This window comes from Cricetulus griseus, assembly GCF_003668045.3.
Source record: "Cricetulus griseus strain 17A/GY chromosome 1 unlocalized genomic scaffold, alternate assembly CriGri-PICRH-1.0 chr1_0, whole genome shotgun sequence".
Lineage (NCBI taxonomy): Eukaryota > Metazoa > Chordata > Mammalia > Rodentia > Cricetidae > Cricetulus > Cricetulus griseus.
The window spans coordinates 246,238,424-246,262,129 of NW_023276806.1; the positions used below are offsets into that span (position 1 = coordinate 246,238,424).

Sequence of the window (23,706 nt, forward strand, 5' to 3'; positions counted from 1 at the left end):
ATGTTTATTGATACATTTCAACAATTATTCAGTCTTAATTCTAAAAAATGAAAAATTCACAGAAATGGGTAGGCTCATGGGGCTGTAGATACCTAATATAAAGATTTAGAAAGATGTGATTAATCAGTGAAAGTAAAGTCCATCTTATTGAAAGAAGCAAATTAATTCTGAAGACCTAATTCTACTAAAACCAAGAATGAGCTTTTGCAGAGACATGACCATACAGGAAATCTTAATATAGAATCTACCTAAGCTTCAGGTGAGGGTAGTTCAAGAAGAGCTGTGCATTTTCTTTGTTTTGACATATTGTTTATATTCTTTTCTTTGGATTATCTGAGAATTTGCTGCTGTGAATGGCAGAGATAGGATTTTTTCAAATATCAAATGGTGGCAAAAAATACGCACAAATGGATAGTCTCCAAAAACATCAATACAGCAAATTAAGCTAATGCTTAATAGGTGAAGACTTACAGAGAGAGTTTGAAACTGTTGAAAATTTTAAAGATGATTGAATAATTGCAGTTAAATCATAGGGTTACAGTGAGTACATGAAATAAGTATATGAATATATTTAATGGAAATTAGAAAACATGCAAATATATGTAGAATTTAATGCATTCATATATACAAAAATACAATGGAATAACAATAATTTTGGAAAAATGTGTGTGAGACAGTGAAATACAGACATTCCAAGTTCCGTTTTGATACAATAGTGTCAGAAAAAATATCTAGACTGGGCAAACAAGCGATAACCTCCATGATAACAGGAAGGATGTACATAGTTAAAGCAGGAATCACATATTTCTGAAAATAAAGTGGGGGAGTAAAAGGTAATAGGCTGATGGCTACAGTTTGTAGTGATTCAAATGTTAGAACAATCCCAGAGCCATATGTCCATAAAAACAAAAGGAAGAGTTCAGTTTGGTGATTGATTGAAGCATATTTTAACTGTCCCAAGATCCCCAATTTAGGAAATAAACAGGTTTAAGTTTCAGAAGACATTTTAGTTTCAAAATGTTTCTTATTCCTACAATGATAACTATAAATTCTTTCTGACCTTAACAAAATAACATAGCACTTTGGGAGAAAAATGCATCCAAGTAGCCCAGCACCAGAAGCCAAGATAGATATTACTTCAGTGGCCACCACAGACTTGCCCTTGGTGCTTTGGTAGACAGGAAGGAAAGTGACCCAGACACTACAAAACACAAGCATGCTAAATGTCAGGAACTTGGCTTCATTAAAAGTATCAGGCAAGTTTCTCACCAGGAAAGCCAGAGTGAAGCTCCCCAGTGCCAGGCAGCCCAGGTATCCCAGGACACAATAAAAAGCAGTGACTGAACCCTTGTTGCACACAATGATGATGTGATCATATTCTGAGTGTATATCTATTTCAATAAAAGGAGGTGATGTCCCCAGCCAGATGCCAATGAAAAGAAGTTGTATCAGAGTGCAGAAGGGTACTATGAAGTTTGGTACTCTTGATGTCAGTAACCACCTCATCCTTCTTCCTGGAGAAGTAACTCTGAAGGCCAGTACCACAGTAACTGTTTTGGCTAAGACAGTGGAAATAGCCACAGTGAACACAACTCCAAATACAGTCTGCTGCAGAATGCAAGTGGCTGTGTTGGGATGACCAATGAAGAGCAAAGAACAGAGAAAACAGAGAGTGAGGGAGATGAGCAGAATATAACTAAGTGTTCGATTATTAGCTTTGACAATTGGAGTGTCTCGGTGTTTTACAAAGACCCCCAAAACAGAAACTGTCAGTCCAGAGAAACACAAGGATAATGAGGTTAAAATCATCCCCAAGGTGTCTTCATAGGATAGGAAGGTCACATGTTTTTTAATGCAGTGAATTCTCTGCATGTTAGCATATTGATTATCCGCACACCTCAAACACTGCTCCATATCTATTGTGAAATAAAAAGTTTTGAGGGAAATATATTAGTAAGGGACAGAAAATGGAAAGATTCCCCAATTAGATATCTGTTGTCATCAAATGAGACCTTCAGTGCTTGGAATATTAGGTTACATCTAATGGAATATAGGCCATTACCTGGGATTTTATTGTTCTCAACAGACTAATAGTAATGTCCTCTTGCTAAAGAGAAAATGATGGGTTGCCTAACTAGAGATTTCAACCCCAAGGACTAAGGTCAATAGTAGTGAAACTTACTCTGAAATCTACCACAAGAAAATGTTAAATACTACTCTAGGTATAAACCCTTTGATCAACAATTGTTGATGAAAGTTTCCACCCCACCACTCTAGTCCCACAACTGCTTCAGTCCAAAATAAACACAAAGACACAATATTAATTATAAAATGTTGGCTGATGGCTTGGGCTTCTTATTGGCCAGCTCTGTCTTAATTATTAAACAATTTCTATTCATCTATGTATTTCCACATGGTTTTGGCTTACCAGAGAATGCCTGGCATATCCTCTCTTCCTGAACTCTACAAAAAGACTCTGTCTGCCTATGTTTCCATTAATTCTCTTCATCTCCTAGCCCTGCCTATACTTCCTGCCTGGCCAATCAGCCCATCAGTGTTTTATTCATCAACAAATAAGAGAAACATGCATACAGAAGGACATCTCCCATCAAAGAAGATACACAGGTGCAACAGCAGACAAACATTGTGGGAGTAATCAACCACTATTTATTCAGATTTAGGGTCTATGAGAGAACACATGCCTGGCATTGCTCTGGTGCATAAGAACAGACCATTAGATAGGTCATAGACGGAGGAGAAAATCAAACACTGCTGTTTTGCTGATGGAATGCATCAATAAAATAACAGATAACAACATTCTGCTGTCTTGCTCAGAAATCATCAGAAAAGCTTCATCATGCAGTAGATTTGAACAAATACAAAGACCCAGAACTTAACTTAGAATGTTCAACCCTTAATGAGATGCCTATCAACCTCCCTTCAGGGTTCAAGGATCTTTGCTGAAAAGGAAGCTGAAAGTTCATAAAAGCCAATGGGGATGGAAGGGTTCAAAGAAGCAATGCCTTATAGGCACAATAGGGCTGACACCTGTAAGAACTCAGTCTGTGGCAGTACACATTGGGCTGGCACAGGTCTATTCAAAAATGGAGATTCCAAGCTGAGAGTGGAAGTGGACACAGACCTCCATATAACACAGAAACTATCTAATAGTACCCATAAAGGAAAAATTAATTGTCTCCAACAGGGTCTCATTGGGTATACAAATCACATTTAAGTGCATATCTTATGCCTAGAAATAGATAAATAACAAAAAACCAACTATTTTCTTTAGTTTTTTGTTAATATTTTGTTGTTGTTTTGATATGGTGTTGTGGTTTATTTTTGTTTCCTAATGCTTTGTCTGGGCACTTTTTTTTCTTACAGGTATTTTGCCTGTATATCATGGTTTCTGATTATGGATTTTTATGGGATTTCTCAGTGTGTGAATATGTGTATCTCTACAAAATCTTGTGTGTTTTTATGACTTTTTATTTATTTGTTTGTTTTTGTCTTATTCTGCTTTGTTTTGTTTTCTTTTATTTGCTGCTGTTTTATTTTGTATTCCCATTTGTTTTTTAATGAAACCTAAAAAGAAATGTGTGAATTTGGATAGCTAGAGAAGTGGAAAGAATCTGGGAGGAGTTGAGAGAGGAAAAAAAATGATAAAAATATTTCAAAATCTTTTATAATCTTTATTAGTAAAGGCATCAAAGTAAATATAAGAATTAAAACCAAAATTAAGCATACCAGAAGCCTATTAAAAAAACCATAGAATTAAAGGATTTAAAAACTAATTCCAAGCCAATGATACCATGAAACAAGATGGTGTCACTCTCCCAAAATCTTACAAAATGGACTTCAAACAAAATTAATCAGAAGACATTAAAAAGAAAACTTCATTCTAATCAATGGACCAGTAAGCCAAGAAGACATTACAATCTTAAGCACATGAAGTCTACACACAGGCACACCCAATTACTAAAGCAATATATTTCTAGAAATCAAGGTACTGACTCCAGTATTATTGAATTCGATGTTCTGCATTGTCAGACATCTTATCTAGGCAAAGTAAGTGGAGATACAGAACGACTAAATGAAACTATAAATCAAATGTATCTCACCTATACACCAAAGACTAAAGAATATACATGGCATCCAGCAGCCCATGAAAGTTTCTATGAAATAGATGACAAGTCATGTATATTAATAATACAAAAAGGGACTGGTGAGATGACTCAGAGGTTAAGAGCCCTGGCTGCTCTTCCAGAGATTCTGAGTTCAATTCCCAGCAAACACATGGTGGCTCACAACCATCTATAATGAGATCTGGTGGCCCCTTCTGGTGTGCATGCATACATGCCCCCAGCAGACTGTATACATAATAAATTTTTTAAAAAGGCATTTAATAACACAGGAAAGACAATGGCACAATAAAATTTCAACCACACCATTAATTCTGTTACCCCATAATACAATAAAGCTAAAAACCAACTGCAAATGTACCTTTAGAAGATATGTAAACTGATAGAAATTGTATGACACACTATTGAAAGACAAATATGTCAAGAAGTAAACAAGAAGGAAAGGTACAACTTCTGGAAGCACCTAGAGAAGAAAGCAGAAAACACAAAATATCGTGGACATGCTAAAAGCAGTGCTCTGAGAGAACTATATGTGCCTGCAAAAAAATAAAAAAATTTACAAATACATCTCTTAATTTTTAAACTCCAGACTTATTTAAAACAAAAAATAAGCAGTCCAAAATCTAGTATGTTGTACTATATAATAAAAACTGGTTTGGAAATTAATGCAATAGGAACATAACCAAACAAGAAATGAAACTAATAGCTAATCCTACAAAAAGATAAACAATTTTGACAATATCTTACAAAAATTAAACAAACAAAAGACATACAATAAATAAAAATCAGACATAATCAGGAATATATTACAACAAACACCAAAGAATTTCACAATGATATAAGGAAATATTTAACAGCCTACATCTCATTGGACTGGAAAAAGGTTAAACAAGCAAATCAATACAGATCTGAATGATGAAGAAAACCTAAGAAGAAAGGAGCAGTGTAAAAATACAAACACAAATAAGATGATAGTTCCAGGACTAAAACGCCTTCAATCTGAAAGAGACCTGTTTCAAATGTATTCAAAATGTAAATCTAAGAGACTTTCAAAAGAAGAATTACAACTAATACTTCGGTAATTATTCCAGAAGACAAAAAAGAAAAGCAAAACAAAAAATAACACTTGCAAACTATTTCTAAGACATCAAAACTATTCCAATAACAAAACTGGGGTATAAAATTAACAACTATGAAAATTAATTATGAACCAGTATTACTGATGAAATTGATTCTAAACTCTCAATAAAATAATTGCAAGCCAAACATTGGTATAAAGCAAGCATATCATCCAACCAAGTAATGTTGGATGATCCCACATATGCAAGTTAATAAAAACAGTATATTATACAAATAGACTTAAAGACAAAAATAACATAATGACCACAGTTGTTGAGCAAATACCATTAATAAAAATAAGCCTGCCATTATGCTTAAAGATCTATGGAGGAAAGATAGTAAAGGAAAACAATTCAATATAATTAAGAATAGATTTGACTAACCCCAAACCAGTACTGTCCTAAAGAAGAAAAACTAAAACCATGCCATTAATATCAGAAAAAACTTCACTGTGTATATGCTTAATTACACTGGTTCTAGTCATAGCTTGAAAAATTAAATAGATAAAGAAGATGAAGGGAAATAAATCGGAAATACTGCACATTATTGGTATCTGCATATGTGATAGCACATACAAAATAATCAATAAATACCACCAGGGAACTTACTAGATATGATGAACATGTCATTTTGCAAAATTGTAAGATCAAAACTCAGTAGATTTCTAGAGACAGATACATTATATGGAGTAAAAGAAATGATAAAGATGCTTTCATTCACATTCCAGTTTCACAAGATAAAAGACAAAAACTAAAGCTACCTTATGTACCACATACAACCACCATTCCAACCCACATTTTGGACACCATGTATCAGGTTCTAATCATATAAGACCACCTCATCTTCTCCTCCACAACATTTTCCCAACACCCAGACTGAGTTAAGGCCGACATCCAATGTTCTAGCCTATTCTGAATAACTGATCTATTCTAGTCTAGCATTTGTGGTCTGGACACAACCCATGTCTCCCTCCAACGACCTATATATCCCTTGAATACCACACCAAAACTCTCTGCCCAGACAGATCCTACACATCTTGTTTCCATTTCTAGACAGATGAGTCTGCCAAAGCCTGCCCTTCATATACCCAACCAAACCCCCAAGATTAAACCTAGGCCTAATCCATTGTTCTGGTCTAGATGGGACAACCCTGCTTGCACTATTCTCTGTTCTAGGCATGAACCTGTGCATATATCCTGAATGTCAGCCCTATCTATGATGTTCATTTGATTTCATTCCACTTAAGCCATCTCCAAATTTTAAGTCCAACCCAAACTGCACATTCTGTGCTCTATTCCATCCTCCTGTGTCTACATCTGTCAGTGAAAACATGATTCTACATACTCTGCCCTCATCACAAAAATGCAAATAAAATAAAAAGATCAAGACATTACCACATCCTCCTTGAATTCACCTGTCTAACAAAAATGATGTCCAATAAGAATTACCCAGATGAAACATGGGACAAAAAGTTTGAGAGAATGATTATAAACATCATAAAAGAATGAATGAAGTTTAAATAAGACATGAAGAAAGAGTTGAGTAACTTTTCAAAAGTATGAACTTCAGAAGAATGGACTCATGAATAATCTTCATGGAAACAAAAACATTACATTGACTAAAATGATGGAGACAACCCAGGACTTAAAAACCAATTTCTAATTAATTAATTCTTGTCATACAGGTCTTTCACTTGTTTGGTTAGAGTTTCCCCAAGATATTTTATGTTATTTAAGACCATTGTAAAGGGTAATGTTTTTCTGATTTCTTTCTCAGCCTGCTTATCATTTATATGTAGGAGGGATACAGATTTTTGACTGATCTTGTATCCTGCTACATTACTGAAGGTGTTTATCAGTTGTAGGAATTCCCTGATAAAATTTTGTATCACCTATGTATATCATGAGCAAATAGTGAGAGTTTGACTTGTTCTTTTCCAATTTGTATCCCCCCAATCCTTTTGTTGTCTTACTGAGCTATGTAGAACTTTGTGTACTACATTGCATAGATATAGAGAGAGTGGAAAACCTTGTCTTGGGCCACATTTCAGTGAGTTCATTTTGGTTATCTCTCCATTTAGTTTGCTGTTGGCTTTTGGGTTACAGTATATTGCCTTTATTGTTTTTAGGTATGTTCTTTGTATTCCTATTCTCTCCAAGACCTTTAACCTGAAGGGGTGTTGCCTTTTTCAGCATCTAGTGAGATGATCATATGTTTTTTCTTTTTTTCAGTTTGTTTATATGGTGGGTTACATTGATGGATTTTCATATGTTGAACCATCCCTGCATCTCTGGGATGAAGCATACTTCATCATGTTGGATAATTTTTCTGTTGTGTTCTTGGAATCAATTTGGCAGTACTTTATTGAGTATTTTTGAATCAATGGTCATAAGGGAGATTGGTTCTGTAGTTCTCTTTCTTAGTTGTGTCTTTCTGTGGTTTGTATACCAAGGTAGGTGCAACCTTATAAAAGGAGTTTAGCAATGTCCCTCTGTTTCTACTGTGTGGAACAATTTGAGGAGTATTGGTATTAGCTCTTCTTTGAATTTCTGTTAGAATTCTGCATTGAAACCATCTGACACTGGGCTATTTTTGGTTGGCAGGCTTTTGATGACTGCTTCTATTTCTTCAGGGGATATGGGTCTATTTAAATTGTTTACCTGTTCTTGATTTAATTTTGGTAAGTGATATCTTCCAGAAAATGTCCATTTTCCTTAAATTTTCCAATTTTGTGGAGTACAGGTTTTCATAGTATGACCTGAAAATTCTCTGGATTTCCTCAGTGTCTGCTGTTAATATTCTTTTTATTTTTGATTTTGTTAATTTGGATCTCTCTCTCTATCTGTTGGCTCATTTAGATGAATGTTTTTCTATTTTACTGAATTTCTCAAAGAAGCAATTCTTTGTTTCATTGATTCTATTGTTTTCATTGTTTCTATTTTTATTGATTTCAGCCCTCAGTTGATTATGTCATATCATCTGTGACTTTGTTTCTTTTTGTTCTGGAGCTTTTTGTTCTGGAGATACAAGATTCTTTTTGTTCTGGAGTGTTTTGTTAATTTTCTAGTGTGGTATTTCTCCAACTTCTTTAGGTGGCTGTTTAGTGTTATGAACTTTCCTCTTAGCTCTGATTTTATAGAGTCCCATAAGTTTGGGTTTGTTGTACATTCATTTTCATTAAATTCTGGGAAATCTTTATTTTTTTCTTTATTTTTCCTTGACCCAAGTTAATTAAGTTGGACATTATTCAGTTTTCATGTGTTTGTAGGCTTTTTAGAATTTGTGTTGTATCTGAATTCTAACTTTAAGCCATGGTGATTCAATAAGATACAGGGGGTTATTTTAGTGTTTGTGGTGTGTGTGTGTGTGTGTGTGTGTGTGTGTGTGTGTGTGTGTGTGTGTGTAGATTTGCTTTGCTTTGTAATTGAGTATGTGGTTGATTTTAAAGAAGGTTCCTTGGGGTGCCAAGAAGAAGGTGTAGTCTTTTGTGTTTGGGTGGAATGTTCTATAAATATCTGTTAAGCCCATTTGAGTCATAACATCTGTTAGACCCCTTACTTCTATGCTAATTTTCTGTTTGGCAGACCTGTCCACTGATAAGAGTGGGATGATAAAGTCTTCCATTACTAGTGTGTGGGTTTTGATGTGTGGTTTACAGCTTAGTAATGTTCCTTTTATTAATGTGGGTGCCCTTGTATTTGGGGCTTTCATGTCCAGGGTTGAGAATTCTTGCTGGTTTTTTCCTGTTATGAATATGAAATGTCCTTCATGATCTCTTTTAATTACCTGCACTCTAAAGTGTCTTTTCATATAAGATAGCTACACCAGCTTGCTTCTTAGGTCCATTTGCTTGGAAAGTTTTTTGACAACCCTTTACTCTAAGGAAATGTCTGTCTTTGAAGTTCAGGTGTGTTTCTTGTGTGCAGCAAAAGGATGGATGCTGTTTTTGTATCCATTGTGTTAGGCTCTATCTTTTTATAGGCAAGTTGAGTTCTTTGATATTAAGTGATATAATGACCAGTGATTGTTGATACATGTTATTTTTTGATAGTGGTGATATGTGCATTTCCTTTCCTTAGGTTTTTCTGTTGTGGGATTATTTATTGCCTGTGCTTTCCTGGGTACCTTTAAACTCCTTGGCTTGGAGTTTTCTTTCTAGTACTTTCTATATGACTGGATTTGTGGATAGGTATTTCTTAAATCTGGTTTTGTCATGGAATGTCATGTTTTCTCCGTCTATGGTAATTGAAAAATTTTCTGAGTATAGTAACCTGAGTTGGCATGCATGGTCTCTTGAAGTCTGTATAATGTCTGTCCAGGACCTTCTGGCTTTGAGATTCTCCATTGAGAAGTCACATTTTATTCTAATAGGTCTTCTGTTCTATGTAACTTGACATTTTCCCTTTGCAGCTCTTAATACATTTCTTTATTCTGTATATTTTGTGTCTTGTTATTATGTGGTAAGGGGACTTTTTTCAGTCCGGTGTATTTGGTGTTTTGTAAGATTCTTGTATCTTTATAGAGTTTCTTCTTTATATTGGGAAAATTTCCTTCTATGATTTTGTTGAATATATTTTCTGTGCCTTTGAGTGGAACTTCTTCTTCCTCTTCTATCCCTATTATTCCTATATTAAGTTTTCTCATGGTTTCACAGATTACCTGCATTTTTGGTGTTAAGCATTTGTTGGAGTTGAAATTTTCTTTGGCAGACAAATTTATTTCCTGTATCATATCTTCAATGCCTGAAATTCTCTCCTTCATCTCTTGTATTCTGTTGTTTATGCTTCAATTTGTGGATCCTGATCATTTACCCAGATTTTCCATTTCCATAATTCCCTCAGTTTGTGTTTTCTTTATTGCCTGTATTTCAGATTTCAAGTCTTGAATCATTTCTTTCACTTCTTTGGTAGCTTTTTCTTGATTTTCTTTAAGGAATTTGTCACTTTCTTTGATTTTTTTGCTTGTCTTTTTCTCCATTTCTCTAAGGGAATTTTTCATTTTCTCTTTAATGGCCTCAATAATCTTTATAAAATTATTTTTAGGTCATTTTCTTGTGTTTCATCTGTGTTGGGATGCTCACTTCTTGCTGTTGTAGCACCACTAGTTTCTATTGGTGCCATATTGCTCTTTACATTGTTGAGTGTGTTCTTACCTTGTTGTCAAGGCATCTCTTCCTCTAATTGGTATAGGTGGAGTTTATGCTTCAGGGGGTCTCTCTTTCATCAATTGGTAGAGTCAGAGGCTGTGACTAAGTGGACTGCTCCTTCGGGAGCAAATAGAGTAGAGCCTCTGCTGAATGCTTCTCCTGGTGGAAGCGGGCCCAAGGCACAGGTGGGCACTTCTTGAGGTATAGGTGGGGCTAGAGCTCTGGTGGATGCTCTTCCCATTGGAGGTGAGGCCACTGCTCCATGATTGCTCCTCTAGGTGTAGGTGGGGCTAAGGGTCCAATGATTGCTGTAGCAGCAGAGTATCTCCAACCAAGAAATGTCAGTGGATGCTGGATGGACACAGGCACCCTTTTCCACAGGAACTTTTAGTGATAGTTTCTGGAAGCCACTACAGGAAAAAAAAGCTGCTGTTGTCTTACCCAGCATTTGCTTCCCACTCCTGGGCCTGAGGCTCACGCCTCCCTCTGTCACTGCTCCAAGACTGAGGCTCAGGCCTCCCTCTGCATTGCTGCCAGGCAAAATTTTGGGTCTCCCCCAAACCAATTTATTAATAAAATAAAGACTTTTAAAAGAACTGAAGATGAAAGACAAGTGAGCGATTCCTCTAATTTTTAAATAAATCTTTTAAATTTTAGTTCCTAAAATTTAGTAACTATCAAGACAGAGTTGTGTTTGTCTTTTGCTTATGATGTATTTTGTACTATTATTTTAATAATAGATTGTTGCAATCAATAAATGCAGAGAAAGAAGTTTATCTTTAAAGATATTTTCTATTTGATATCCATTTTCTTTTTGCTTTTTGTTTTGTTTTGTTTTTTTGGAAACAGGATTTCTCTGTGCTGCTTTGGACCCTGTCCTAGAACTCACTCTGTAGACCAGGCTGGCCTCAAACTCACAGAGACCCACCTGCCTCTCACTCTTGAGTGCTAGGATTAATGGTGTGCACCACCATCGTCCAGCTCAATATCCATTTCTTGCATTTAAAGAGGAATAATAAAGATGATAATTGTGTTCATAATGTTTATACTTACTTGTTTCATTAGAAATTTCATTTTCTGTACAAGGGATACAATCAAAGCAACAGATAGCCTTCCCTTCCACATGTGCTTTCCTGAATCCAAGACCACAGCTCTCACTGCATAGTGATTGTGGGGTCTGAGGAAAATGAGAGATGCATTAGTTACTGCTCCATCACTCATGCAATGTATCAATAAATACAATGACTCAGTAAAGAGAAACTTTAAAGATAACACGCGCTCTTCAGGAAAACTGATTCTTTAGACATTGTTCTTGTTTGTTTGTACACATGTTCATGGCCTAAATACAGTACTCTCATCCTGATGCTTTCTGAGAATTAGTGGGAACTGTAAGATTTAGATCCTGATAAATGCAAGTTCACTAAATTGGTGCTTTAAAAGGGGATATTTCCAATCTAATACCAGAAGATTGTGCTTGCTACTTCACTATCATTAGAAAATAATTTCCTCTGTCATGCACTTCCACTGCAATACCATGATACAAGACAAATATCAATAAAATGCCTGACTTTGGGGAAAACCATCTATACTCTGTGTGTTGTTACAGATTTAGTTCCTTAAACAATTTTATAGTGATAAATGTTCACCCAGACATTGTACTTGAATCTTATGAAAGACATAAATCTGATGCAAAGATCAGCAAACACAGAAGACCAATTCCATCAGTGTAAACAAAATTCCTAAAATCATAGTTGAGAAATATTCATTGGAGGCCAATAACAGAGCAACCAGAAATCAAGAATAATAAAATCAGGAATGTGATACTAGTTAATTGTTTGTATTTCAAAATATTATTACAGAGCTTCCACCAACCTCTGTAAATCCTAAAGGCCACTCTATCATGTCCCTATGCAATATTAATTGATGGCCAGGTGTAGCAAATGGAGAAAACATTCCTATTTTCAACATGTGTACAAAATGCGTTGGGAAATGGCAATAGTTAAGGATATCATATTCTGCCACATACTTCCTTTTCTCATCCAAAATCACTTGGTTAGAATCCAAATGGTCAGGCTGAATATTCCTTAGAAAGGAGTGCATCTAGGAGAAATGAGTGGCTCAGGTTAACACAGAAAGCAACATGTGGAAAAGCCCTTCATCTCTTTTATTCATTATATCACAGTGCAGAATTAGCACAGCAATAAATAAAGTATAACAAGATTAATAGTATGAAAAACTAAAATATCATAATATTCCCAAGTTCAGTAACATGAAACAAAATGGATTATGAATCAGACTATGATTAACTATTGTTCATCCAGATCTCAATACTGTAGTGAAAGCTTGACATATTCAAAAACAATCTTGACGTACATAGGCCATAAGTATGCTCATTAGTTATTAATACATAAATCCCAGTTTAAAGAGCCCATATATATATATATATATATATATATATATATATATATATATGCCATGTTTTCTCAACAGCATTTAGGCTTTAATAAAGTTATTTTGTATATTGTCATGTCTTAAGGAATTTCTAATTAAATCATCTTTATATAGAAAATATTTTCTGCTGAAGTTGAACTTACTTAAATGACAAAACCATAGGAAGGGGGAAATGGAACAAGAAATGTGGATGATGACACTATGCTGGAAAATAGGAATTCAATTCTCAGAACCTACATAGTATTGAAAGAAATGACTCTATCAAGTTGTCATGTAATTTTTATGTGAATAAAATCCAATCCTATATGTGAATTGGTGTAGTCTAATACACACACACACACACACACACACACACACACACACACACACACACACCCCTATAAATTCTACAAAAAATCCTGAATGATAATATTGACTTAAAATGCCTTTTTCTTTCATGCTGGTATTTTGTTCTTCAATATGATAAGATTACCTATCTTGTTTTGACTTACTTCAAGTTTAAAAATAGTTTTCTTTTTAAGGTATCTATAAAAACACATCTTAAACTATTCCCTTTTCCCATAAATATTTTCTTTAGAAAACTGTGATTCTTATCATTTGTGTCATCCAAAGAAATGTCCATTACCTTCCAAGGGAAATGCACCAGTCTCTTCATACCTCCTAGTCCCTGAAATTCTACTTGATGAAGCAATAAATCATGAAGAACATGAGCCACAGCATACACAGCATTGTATAGGTTGTAACTCTCCTCATTTATGGCCATGTCAATAACTGGATAAGGTAACATTTCCAAGGAAGCATTGAGTGGACAGTTCTCCAGTATTGTACAGTCAGAATCAGAAAATGAACAATCAAAAAAGTAAGACCAGAATATAGCTAAGTAAATGTCATTTGGGTATTTAGAGGGATTGACAGTATGAATGAATTTTCTAAAACCTGAGATTTCCTTATGGTGGTGTGAAAACATAAGAGAACCATGAAATGGGTCAAAGAGTATACTCTGTTTTATTCTGGAAGAATGATATGGTGATGCCATGACCCAGACTTTTTGTGTCATTAGAGAATGGTCTATCAGATAAAATAAGGTGATCAGCGAATCAGAGTCAATATAGAGTATAATAACATTAACTGATGATTTCAAGATCTGATGATAATGGCCCAATTTAAAATCTGGAGATGCTGACAATTTGCTGATTGGCACTATTTCCATAAAGGCCGCACAGATACTGTTCTTGTCTATTTGTGCTTTAAAGTCATACCAAAACTGAATGCTTCTTTCATCTTCTGAGATATACAGCCCCACCCAATTCCAGTGGAAATGAAGTATTAAAGCGATCATAGCTTGGGCCAGATATGCATCTTTAGGTGCTATGTGATATAAAGAAGTTAAGTGGATATTGCTACTCATGGTGGGATCATAACGCCCAATGGTGAGCTAAGGGAAGAAGACAGTTAAAAACAATGTGAAGATAAGTCTTGTGCAATTATGAGACCTGATTTGCCCTTAACAATAACTGTATGTTTTGGGAAGGACAATTGGCTCATCTCATAGTTATAGTCACTATCTTCTGCCTCAGAATGCTTTGGAATATTAATGATTAGACTTAGATTTGGAAAAGTCAATGTCTTCTACAACCTCTGCCACCACTCCATTCCTAATGAAGATCCCAAGTAATTAAGCTTAAACATAAATTTTTCATAATGTATAAATTCAGTCTCCATTTTCATCTTCCCCATGAATATATCATTATCTGTGAATGAATGATCAATTAACTTCACCTGTGGAATTTTGTACAGCTCCAACAATTCTCCAATCAGAGCAGATGCTGTCCATGCTGGTCCTGTAATTAATACTACAGACTTGCTCTCTTTCCTGCAGTTGTAGTTAGGAATCATTGTGTCAATCCCTGAGATCCACTTTAACGAATGATATATTATGTCTGCATCAATAAATGCAACATTATACACATCTAATCCCAAAGTTATGTTGGGTAAAATATGAGAGCTTCTGTTGATCTCTTCAATGGCAAAGAGGAAGGAGAGAAAAAACATGTAGGTCTTGACCTTAAATCTACAAAGATGAGAAGGAATCATTAAGAAAAGGTTGCAAGTCATGATTTTATTTAAAGATAATATAATAAGTTTATAGTTTGTAGCTCATATATTGACCAATTTAATAAATCAAAATTTTATTTTGCTATCATTTATTACTTGTCCAAAATAATGGATGTTATCATTAGAATTTATTGATGCTTACAATATAATTTGCTATTTCTCACTCTGATATTAGCAAAATAGTCCTCCTTTTCCTATAGTTCCCCTTCTTCTGTGGTAAGTTCTCCTTGTACTTTGCTCTATTACCTCTATTACACTTAATTTAATAATTACTGTTTTTTGTATACATAGTTACAACTGTACAACTACACCCTGCTGATTCCATTTACTTTTGCTCATATATATGTGTGTGTGTGTGTGTGTGTGTGTGTGTGTGTGTGTGTGTGTGTGTGTGTGAATATGTATTATTACTCATATCTATTTATATTTATATATGTTTTTAGGACTGACTAATTGGTATTGGATAACTCATCCCTGACTGGTTATCCTTCTCTTGGCAGTCATTCACAGCCTGTAGGAGAGGGGCTAGGGATTTATGGTATTTCCTCATTAACATGGGTATACCTATGAGCACTGTCACTACTCAAGTCTTATTTCGGCTACCATACCATTAAGAATTCATTTTAACAGCTTTCCTTCCGGTTGAGACTATATAATCTCACAGAAGATGATATTTCCTAGACAAAAATGTAGGAATCGAAAGAGTATTGTTTCACTTGTTTTCTCTATAACACCAAGCTGTGGATTCTGGTAATTTATTTTTCTCTGTCCATTACAAAAAGAAATTTCTTTGATGAAGACTGAAATATATAGTTATCTGTAAGTACAAGGATAAATATTTAGAACCTGGTTAGAAATTATGCCGGTTTAAGAAAGTGTTAACCTCCTCCCCAGTACTCCATATTTGAGCTAATAGCTCTAACTGTATTACCAGAGGCTGGCTGGATCTAGGGACACTAGCCACAGACTGAGCCCTCTCTCTGGGACTCCATATTCCCTCCCACAACTCCAGCTTCTTTACCAGAGTCCAGGTTTAATCCAATGGACTCCAGGTAAGATACCACCCAATGGCTCCTTAAAGCCTATCCAACAGCTCCAGACTGCACCCCTTTGCCTGTGCTCCATAATCTGTCTCGAAACTTTGGCCAAAAACTTCTGCTTAACCCAAGAAAAGCCTTATTCTAGGGAACTAGGTCAGATAATGCCTACCAACAGTTAACAATCTCTAAAGCTGGCCCAACAGACTCCAGCTGATAGGCATTACCTTGGAGCAAAGAATTGGAAAAAGATTTTCCAAGCAAATTAACCAAAGAATCAAGCTGGTGTATCTATTCTAATATATAGCCAAGTAGACTTCCTATCAAAATTATTAAAAAAGATGGAGGTCATTTTCATCATACTCATCAAAGGGAAAATCCACAAAGTTGATATATCAATTCTACATATCTATGCCTCAAATGCAAAGGCACCCACATTTGTCCAGGAACATTATCAAAGTTTACAGCATATATTGAAACTCACATATCAATTGAGGGAGACTCCAACATCCCACTCTCATCAGTGGACAGGTCATCCAAAGAAAAACCGAGAAGTGAAATAATGGAATGAACAGACATTTTGACACAAATGGACCTCACAAATAGCTACAGAAAATTAACCCAAACACAAAAGGAGATACCTTCTACTGAGGAACTCATGAAACGTTCTCCAAAACTGACCATATATTTTATAACAGAGCAAGTCTCAATGGATACAAGAAAACTGCAATAAACCACCTTACTTTATCAGACCATGATGGATTAAAGTTGTATTTTACCAAGAGAAATGAGAAAAACCCTACAAACTGATGAAAACTGAACAACTTTCTACTGTATCACCACCAGGTCATAGAACATATAAAGAAATTAAGACTTCCTAGAATTCACTGGAAAGTAATGCACAAAACACACACATTTGTGGGACACAACGAATGTAATTTCATAGCACTAAGGGCCCTTGTAAAGAAATTAGAGAGATCTTTCCAGGCAGTGGTGGTGTACACGTTTAATCCCAGTACTTGGGAGGCAGAGGCAGGCAGATATCAGTAAGTTCAACCCCAGCAAGGTCGGCAAAGCATGTTCTAGGACTGTAACACAGAAAAATCCTGTTTCAAAGAAACCAAAATAAATAAATAAATAAGAGATATTTCATGCCTGAGACTTAGTAGCACACCTGAGAATACTACAACAAAAGAAGCAAATGCACCAAATAGGAGTGGACTGCATAACATAATCAAACTGAGGGATGAAATCAATGAAATAGAAACAAAGTACAATACAAAAAGTTAATGGAACAAAGATATGGCTCTTTAAAAAAACAGTAATATGGACAAAACCCTATCCAAACTAACTAAAAGGCAGAAAGTGGATATCCAAATTAACAAATTAAGAAAAATAAAGGGGAAAAATAACAGCAGTCACCAAAAGAATCCTAAGAATTATTAAGTTATATTTTAAAAACCTGTACTCCACAAAATAGGAAAATGTAAAAGAAAATAAATGAACTTCCTCAATAAACACTACTTATCAAAGTTGAATCAATATCAGATGAACAATTTTAAAACAATTGTAACCCCTAAGGAAATAAAAGCAGTCATGAAAATCTCCCAAGCATAAAATAGCCTGGGCCAGATGGTTTTAGCACAGAATTCCAACAATCCTTCAAAGAAGAGCTAATACTAACACTCTTCAAATTATCCCACAAAATTGAAACAGAGGAACATTGCAAATTCATTTTTGAGGCCAGAGTCACTCTGACACCCAAACCACATGATGGCTCAACATAGAAAAAGAATTCTAGACCAATTTCCCTCATGAACATTGATGCAAAACTACTCAATAAAATATTTGCCAACTGAATCAAAACCACATCCACCATGATTAGGTAGGCTTCATCACAGAGATACAGGGATGGTTCAACATACAAAAATCTCTCAATGTAATCCCCATATAAACATATCAATGAGTGCAATGATGAATGAGTTTAATCTGGGAATACACACACACACACACACACACACACACACACACACACACACACACACACATGCTTAGAGGATAGCAGTAATATTTAAATGATATTTAGAGACAAATTCAAAATAAATGAAAAATCTTGTTTGCTTAAATAAAACCTGGCAATCAAGTAGCATACAGCAGAAGTTAAAATTTAAAATGTAACTAGAGATTTGAGATTTAAACTAAAAAATAAGAAAAGCACATCTACAATGCTTTAGAATGAAAGTTCATGTAAAAATCTAGTTACAACATGAAACATTTAAAATATGCCAGAAATAGCAATCACAATTAATTTTTCAGGAAGAATGGTGAAACACTCATATTGTTACAAAACTGTGTTTAAATAATTGATTACAACATTATATATAAATTTTATTTAAATTAGAAACAATCTTATTTTACGTATCAATTCCAATTTCCTCTCCCTCCCATCCCTCCATACCTCCCAACTACCCACCATCCATGACCCATCAGTTCCCCAGGGAGGGTGAGGTCTTCCTTGAGGGATAATTAAAATCTGCCAAGTCACTTGGGGCAGGGCCTTGGCACTCCCCTGTATATCTAGGCTAAGAGACTATCCCTCCATGGGAAATGGGCTCTGGAAGTCCATTCATGCACTAGGGATACAACCTGGTTCCACTGCCAGAGGCCCCATAGACTACCTAGTACTCCTAACTGATACCCACGTTCAGGGGAACTGGTTTGGTCCTATGTTGGTTCCCCAGCCATCAAACATTTTTATTTATTTTTGTCATTTTTCTATTCACAACTACAAATGAAAACAGCCTAGGTATTCACACAATCTGATGAATGGATAATAAAGGTGGGCTACATTCACACAAATGAATGTTATTCATTGTTGAGAAAAATGAAATTTGAAACTCATAGGTAAATAGAGACTGGAACCAACCATTGTATGTGATAACACAGATCCAGAAAGATAAAAATGAATGTATTTGAATTTATAGAAGGGTATAGTTCAACTGGAATATACATGTAGATCAGGGAATGAAGAACTGGACATACGGAAAAGAATGCTTTCAAGGAAAATGAGATGGAATTCACAGATAGTAAAGCTTGAAAGTTAATAATATGATAGGAAGTCTTTTTTCAGATTTTTAAAATTTGAATTAGAAACAAGATTGTTTTACATGACAATTGCAGTTTCCTTTTTCCTCCCGTCCTCCCCTACCACCCCCCCAACTAAAACCCTACCTGTCACATATCCTTTCTTTTATTCTTCCCCTGACTCAAACTTTCTGCTCCCTCATGACCTCTGCATCCTTCCTCTTCTTCCCTTCTCATTCTCATAGCTCCCTCCCCCTCTTCCCATGCTCTCAATTTTCCCAGGGAATCTTGACCCTTTCCCCTTCTCCAGGGGACCATGTATGTCTCTCTTAGGGTCCTCCTTGTTTACTAGCTTCTCTGGCAGTATGGATTGTAGGCTGGTAATCCTTTACTCTATGTCTAAAATCCACATATGAGTGAGTACATATCATGTTTGTCTTTTTGTGATTGGGTTACCTCGATAGGAAGTCTTAAAATAGAGGGTCAGGGCAGAGGCCCATATAGAGGATGTAGTATGTATTGGGATAAATCACCCTAAAGATCTTTTGACAAAAACAAAGGGAAACAATATCGTAAGAGATTTCATATATACAAATGTGTGTGCGTCCCTGATATATTTGTATCTGAGAGAGAGAGAGAGAGAGAGAGAGAGAGAGAGAGAGAGAGAGAGAGGAGAAAATAGGGCAGCAATGGAATCAGCAGACACCTTAGGCTAACAAATAAATAGAAATTGGACAAATAGTTTATTTTTGTTTTAGAGTTGATGGGCATAAGATCCTATAGACTGCAAAATATTGCAGGCTATTGAAAATGCTCTTTGTTGCTCTCTATTACATGATGGTAAGATCCTAATGCTGAACACACACACACACACACACACACACACACACACACACACACACACACACGAGTCATAGAACATGGAGAAATCAAGTTGGTACTGACATGGAAGCTTTTATAATTTATTTATTTTTATTTCATTTTACATTCCAAACACAGTTCTGACTCCTACCCATCCTCCCACCACCCTTACCTTCCCCCAAGCTCACCCCCTGTACAATCTTCCTCATGTGTAAGGGCTCCCATGAAGAGTCAACAAATTCCACCACATTAATTTGTGACAGGACCAAGCCCCTCTGCCATGCATTAAGGCTGAACATGGAATTACACCATAGGGAATGGGCTCCTATTATTTATTTCATGTATAAGAGTTAAATCCTGCTCCTACTACCAGGGTTCTCACAGATGGTCAAAGCTTCACAACTGTCTCCCATATATGGAGGGACTAGTTAGGTCCCATGGAGTCTCCACTTCTGTTAGTCTAGAATTCATGAGTTTCCACAGGCATTTTCAGTTATCTCTGTAGATTCCTCCATACGACCTTAACCTCCCTTGCTCATATATTTCCTGGATTTGTGGAGCTTGACTGCATATCTCTACATCTGGTTTCATTAATTATTGCCTGAAGGATGTATGATGCTAGGTGGGGTACTCACCAATCTGATTACAGGGTAGGCCAGTTCAGGCATATTCTCCACTATTGCAAGGAGTTCTAGCTGGGGTTATCCTTGTGGATTCTTGGAAATAACCCAAGCAACAGATTTCTTCTTAACCCCATAGTGGCTCTCTTTATTTTGTTGCTCTTCTACTCTGTCCCCTTGACCATCCTGTTTCCTTGTGTTCTCAACCACCCTCCCCTCCCCTTTACTGCCCTCATCACCCCATTTTACTCAGGAGATCTCATCTAATTTCTCTTCACAGGGCAATCATGTGTCACTCTTAGGGTCCTCCTTGTTACCTAGCTTCTCGGGAGCTGTGGATTGTAGTCTGGTTATCCATTGCTTACACCAAATATGCATTTATGAACCTGGTTTAGCTCATTCAGCATGCCTTTTTTCTAGTTACATACATTCACCTGCATACTTCATAATGTCATTGATTCTTATAGCTGAGTAATACTCCATTAGATCTCAGATGCTCTTGGATAGGGAGGATAGACATTGAAAAAATTGGCAATCTTACCATAAGCAATCTACAGATTCAGTGCAATCCCCCATCAAAAGCTCAAAACAATTCTTCAATGATGTCAAAAGAATAATACTCAACTTCATATGGAAAAAGAAAAGCCCAGAATAGCTAACACAATCCTGTACAACAAAGGAACTTCCAAGGCATCACTATCCCTGACTTCAATCTCTACTATATATCTATAGTAATAAAAACAGATTGTTATTGGCACAAAAACACACTCCTGGATCCACAGAATTGAATTGAAGACCTTAACATTAATGAAAACCTGATTTTTTTTACAAAGAAGCTAAAATGGTACAATGGAAAAAGAAAAGAATCTTTAACAAATGGTGCTGGCATAACTGGATGCTGACATGTAGAAGATTGCAAATAGATCCGTATCTATTACCATGCACAAAACTCAAGTCTAAGTGCATCAAAGACCAGTTACACTGAAGCTGATTGAAGAGAAAGTGGAAAGTGGTTTGAATACATTGGCACAGGAGACCACTCTTTAAATATAACACCAGTAGCACAGACACTGAGAACAACAATCAATAAAGGGGACTTCTTGAAACTGAAAAGGTTATATAAAGCAAATGACATGGTAAATATGACAAAATGACAGTCTACAGAATGAAAAGAGATCTTCACCAACCCCACATCTGACATAAGGCTGATCTCCAAAATATATTAAGAACTCAAGAAACTAGACATCAAAATACAAAATAATACAATTGAAAAATGGGGTACAGAGCTAAACAGAAAATTCTCACCAGAGGAACTTCAAATGGCCAAACGACATTTAGAAATTGCTCAACTACCTTAATCATCAGGGAAATGCATATCAAAATGACTCTGAGATACCATCTTATACCTGCCAGAATGGCTAAGGTCAAAAATAATGAGGAAATCTTATGTTGCATAGGGTGTGGAGTCAGGTGGGAGTGCAAACTTGTACAGCTACTTTGGAAATTAGTATGATGGATTCTCAGAAAATTGGGAATCAATCTACCTCAAGGTCCCATGATACCACTTTGGGACACATACCCAAAGGATGCTCAATCATACCACAAGAACACTTGCTCAACTATGTTCATAGCAGCATTATTTATAATAGCCAAAACCTGGAAAAACCTAGATACCCCTCAACTGAAGAATGGATAAAGAAAACTGTTACATTGACATGGAAGCTTTATCTACAAGCTATCTTCCCATTACTTGAATATCCATACACTACCAAAGTAGAAAAGTAATTAATAATAATAGTTCAAGGTACAATAGTGATGGGCTTGGCAATACATGTCCAATAGTGCAACAGTGACACAAACATGGTGACAATAAAAAATTAATTTTTGAATAGATTTGTCTTGCCCCAAAATATAAAAGTCATAGCATTCACCATCACTGGGACAAAATATATATAAATATATAAAATATTAGATAAAGTATCAGTAACTTCTAGTGATACTGACAAGTTAATGCATCTCTCAACCCTCAGGATAAAAGCTAAAATGTGTGGTAAATAATAATCATTAAAAATGCCTGCAACTGTCCTAATGAAGAGAATAAGAAATTGTGGAATGCTCCAACCTAATATACCACATGTTCTCCTCTGAATCTCAAAGATCATTGTAAAACAAGGGAGAGAAGCAATCTAAAAGCTACATCCGTTGGATGAATGCAAGAAAATACTGTCTTCAGAACATAACAGGTCAGCTCCAGATATTAAATCATGGAAATTTTGGTAACATACAAAATAGATGTGATAGACCAGCCAAAGCAAATCCTACCACAGAGAGGGGTTTGAGCATGAATTATAATTCATAGAGGGGAAATCAAATGACTACTGCTAGTCTAGGAGAGGAAAGGAAATGAGAGTTTTCTTTATGAAAGATAGCTCAGCAATTAGAAGCATTAGTGTTATCCTCAGAGAACACAGGATAAAATTTAAAGACCCCCACAAGGCAGCTCATAACTGTGTGTGATGCCTGTTCCAGTGTATCCAATTCTCTCTTTTTACCTCAACAGGTATATAAATGGTGCACAGTCATGGAAGCAGACAGAATAGCAATACATATAAAACTATGAAATAAAACTAAACTAAAAAACAATGTATAGCCTTGTAATTTGACCATGCTGTGATAGAAATGTACACATTCTAATAAATATTTTAGAGGCACATGATTGGTCCTGGTGGGTTAAATCAAAGAACAAAACTTGGGTAGATAAAGAAGGAGAGTGGATCTTGGAAGAGTTATGAAAAGAGGAATGGTACATCATCAAAAATTGTATATGAAATTTTTAAAGAAATAGTAAAATATTTTACAAGTGAGTAACAGGTAAAAAATCACTACATGAGAGGTGAAAGAAACAGGCCTTCAGCAAATTTAAAGGCATGGACCTTGATACAGGGGGGAAATTGGATGTATTTGATTTTAAAAAAAAGCACATAGTATAAGTATAGGAAATACCAATACATTTAAATTAGTATCAAAATATCAAGAATAAGGGCAGAGGTGAGTTGTTTCCACCCTTGCCTTGGGCCCAACTTCGGCCTGCCCAATCTGGGGACTCCTGCCCTGGGGCCAGCAGGCATGTG

At 35.7% G+C, this 23,706-nt stretch overlaps 1 protein-coding gene across 1 annotated transcript; it reads right to left on the bottom strand.

Moving 5' to 3' along the window:
- Window positions 1–987: 987 nt before the first annotated feature.
- On the bottom strand, window positions 988–16,589 carry LOC100752215 (vomeronasal type-2 receptor 116-like). The gene is made up of 6 exons (XM_027388920.1): window positions 16,495–16,589; window positions 14,638–14,929; window positions 13,484–14,293; window positions 12,280–12,507; window positions 11,461–11,584; window positions 988–1,916 (listed from the first exon to the last, which is right to left on the bottom strand). Exons 1-6 carry the CDS (start codon window positions 16,587–16,589, stop codon window positions 988–990), a joined length of 2,478 nt encoding a protein of 825 aa, XP_027244721.1.
- Window positions 16,590–23,706: the final 7,117 nt, after the last annotated feature.

What these genes read in the sequence shown, in the direction of transcription:
- LOC100752215 (XM_027388920.1), bottom strand. Translation starts at nt 16,589, where the DNA reads ATGTCTGTTCATTCCATTATTTCACTTCTCGGTTTTTCTTTGGATGAC. An exon ending in GAGTCTCCCTCAATTGATAT is followed by an intron (nt 14,930 to 16,494) that starts GTGAGTTTCAAT and finishes TCATCTTTGTAG; the next exon opens with ATTTAAGGTCAAGACCTACA. An exon ending in AGCTGTACAAAATTCCACAG is followed by an intron (nt 14,294 to 14,637) that starts GTGAAGTTAATT and finishes TTCTTCCCTTAG; the next exon opens with CTCACCATTGGGCGTTATGA.